The 2842-nt window shown below is 29.4% G+C and overlaps 1 protein-coding gene across 1 annotated transcript; it reads left to right on the plus strand.

Moving 5' to 3' along the window:
* Positions 1443–2330, plus strand: LOC107637605 (cell wall / vacuolar inhibitor of fructosidase 1-like). Its single transcript, XM_016341002.2, has one exon. The coding sequence runs from the start codon at positions 1533–1535 to the stop codon at positions 2118–2120; it is 588 nt and encodes a 195-aa protein (XP_016196488.1). The 5' UTR covers positions 1443–1532; the 3' UTR covers positions 2121–2330.

Here is a 2842-nt window from a genome sequence, read left to right on the forward strand (position 1 = left end):
TCACAGAATTTCTAAAAATAAATCTAAATTGGTTGTTATAAAAAATATTAAATTATATAAAAATAATCAATAAAAATACAATTTAACGGATATAAAGAGCTTTGTAATGTATTAGTTAGGGTTAAGTATGATTTTGGTCTCTAAGGTATAGGTCGAAAATTTTTTTCGTCTCTAACTTTTTTTTATGCAAAATTGTCTCTAAAGCAAAAGTTAATATATATTTTGAAAATTGAAAAATAGTGTAATAGCCTTTAGGCTTAAGAAATGAAATACCATTACAATTTAGTAGTGTAAACATTTTCATTTGATAGGATAAAAAAATCACTATCATGATATTCTTTGAAAGGGCCACAAAATGTACAGAAAAAAGAAATTGAACAAATCAACAAACTCAATCGAATCGATCATTTTCTTTAGGCGATGATTTTGAGAGGGTAAAATAAATAAAAAATAAAAAGAAGTAGAAATTGAATAAAAGAAATTGAAGAAAGAAAAAAAATTTTACCAACTATATTAGATGTACACTAAAATCAGTCACTATTTATATATAGCTGAGAGCATTGACAGCGTGAAATTTCACTAACTTAAAATTATCGATTAGAAGAGTAATATTAGATAGTATTAGATTAATTGTTGCAATAATTAATAAATATTAAATAAGTTAAATTCTAACTTTTTTTTGTCTCTTTTAATATTATTGTTTTTAGACAACGTGAAATTTTATACACACTTATATTTAAAATTGGATAAAAAGTTAGAGCATGAAACTTGACGAATAACGATTTTAACTTTGCTATGATATTATATTAATGAGTCTAAAAAAATGAGTTTAAAAATAAGTTATTTAAACTTATTATAAAAAGCTATAAGATTTTTTTTAAGAAATGTGAAATTTTATACCAACAATAATTGACGAGCCCCAGTAGCGCGCCTTCCAAGTTCCAACTCCATTGGAATAATAATGTCATTAATTGTTTTTTGCCATAGTTTATTGCGATTACTGAGATTCTATGAGTAGATAATCTAAAAACTAACTGCATCTATGCCTGTCCCAATTTGAAAATCGGCTATATATCTTCCGTGGAAAAATATATAAAAATAATAATAATAATTGTTGTAAGAACTAAGAAGACTAGTATTGACGAGAGGAGCTTGACACATTCTCCAAGTTGGGGTAGATTTTTACAGGCTACCTATTACGGTTGAGTTAGAATTTGACAGTGTTTCATTGTGTTGTCGATCGTTTTAGTTTTCTCCTAAATTCCAACAACATTTTGACTATATAATTTTTTATTCTTTTATTAAGTACATTAATATCAACTATTAAAATATAAATACATATTAAAAATAAATTAAACAATATATATTTATATATAAATACATTTAGTAATTGATTTTGATGTATAAATAATATTTTTGTTTTTCCACACACACTAACAACCAAACTAACCTTAAATAGCATCCAAGAAACACCGTTCTCATAGTCTCATTCCCTTAAAATTCTTCAATCACTTCCACTCTCACAAATAACAATGGCTAAAACTCTTCACATTACTTTTACCATTACCATCATTCTCCTCTTTTCTTCTTCTTCTATTCCCTGCACACAATCCCAAACCACCAGAGTGTACTACTATTGGAATGAGAACAATGGTGTTGAAGATCTAATAGAGCAAGTATGCAAAAGAACACCCTTTTATGACTTATGCATTTCCACACTCCACAACAACCCTCTTCTAAGCCCCAAGAGTGACATCAAACAAGTAGCACTCATAATGGTCAACAACATTCTGTCAAATGCAACTGACACACTCAATTACATTGAAGCCCTTTTGAAGCACACAAAGGACCCCCAATTGGAACAAGCTTTGGCTCTTTGTGCTGAGTCATATATCCCTGTTGTGAGGTTCACTCTTCCACAAGCAGCTGTGGCTATAAGCCAGGGACACTTTGCCTTTGCAAGTTACTGCATTTCTGATGCTGTTAAGGAAGTTAATTCCTGTGAGGGTAGATTGGTGAAATCACCTTCTGATAAGTCACCTTTGGGTGATAGGAATGATGTTGTTCAGAAGCTTGTTGATGTTGCTAATGCCATTATCAAATTGCTTTTGAAGGCTTGATGATGGGTTCGTTTGTTTTTTTGTCTCATTCTTCTCATTCCTCTTATTACTACTACTACTTAGTACAAGTACTATTTTGTAGTTTATTGTTTGTTGAATAAAAACAATTTTAGCCTAGGTGGGTTGGTTTAGTTTGCACAAAGTATGATTCTTTTTGTAATTTCACTAATTTGAATCACCCTTTCAATTTAGTTAATTATACAACATTGTCCACTTTTTTTTTTCCGAAAATCTACCAAGTAAGTTGATGTTTGTTTCATAGTTTTTGGTTTTTCAAGTATATATCCTCAACCGGACAACCCCACAGCAAAAAATTAATCAGCCGCAAATTTGAATTCTATTTAAGAGTTTTCGTTGGTCAATGAATTACTACATATATAAAGCGATATTTGAATTCTAACACTTGCGTAAACGGAAGATTGAGCTAACTACTCAACCAAGTTTGTTTCATAGTTATTAATAATACCCATTACTAATGATCAATATGGGATTTGGAAAAACTAACAAACAAAAGAGACACTAAGGATGAGAGCAGATTCAAGAATCCATGTCCCATCTAAGGAATCTTCCTACCTACTTGGTAGTTTTCTTTTCAAATGTGTTATACTCCTTTTTAAATTTCTTATTCAGTATACTCTTGCATCATTAGATAGAGTATAAAAGTCTAAAACTCATTGCATATGAATCTCACAACTAATTTAATAATAATAATTAATAATAAT

The sequence above is a fragment of the Arachis ipaensis genome, chromosome B04 (assembly GCF_000816755.2).
Source record: "Arachis ipaensis cultivar K30076 chromosome B04, Araip1.1, whole genome shotgun sequence".
Lineage (NCBI taxonomy): Eukaryota > Viridiplantae > Streptophyta > Magnoliopsida > Fabales > Fabaceae > Arachis > Arachis ipaensis.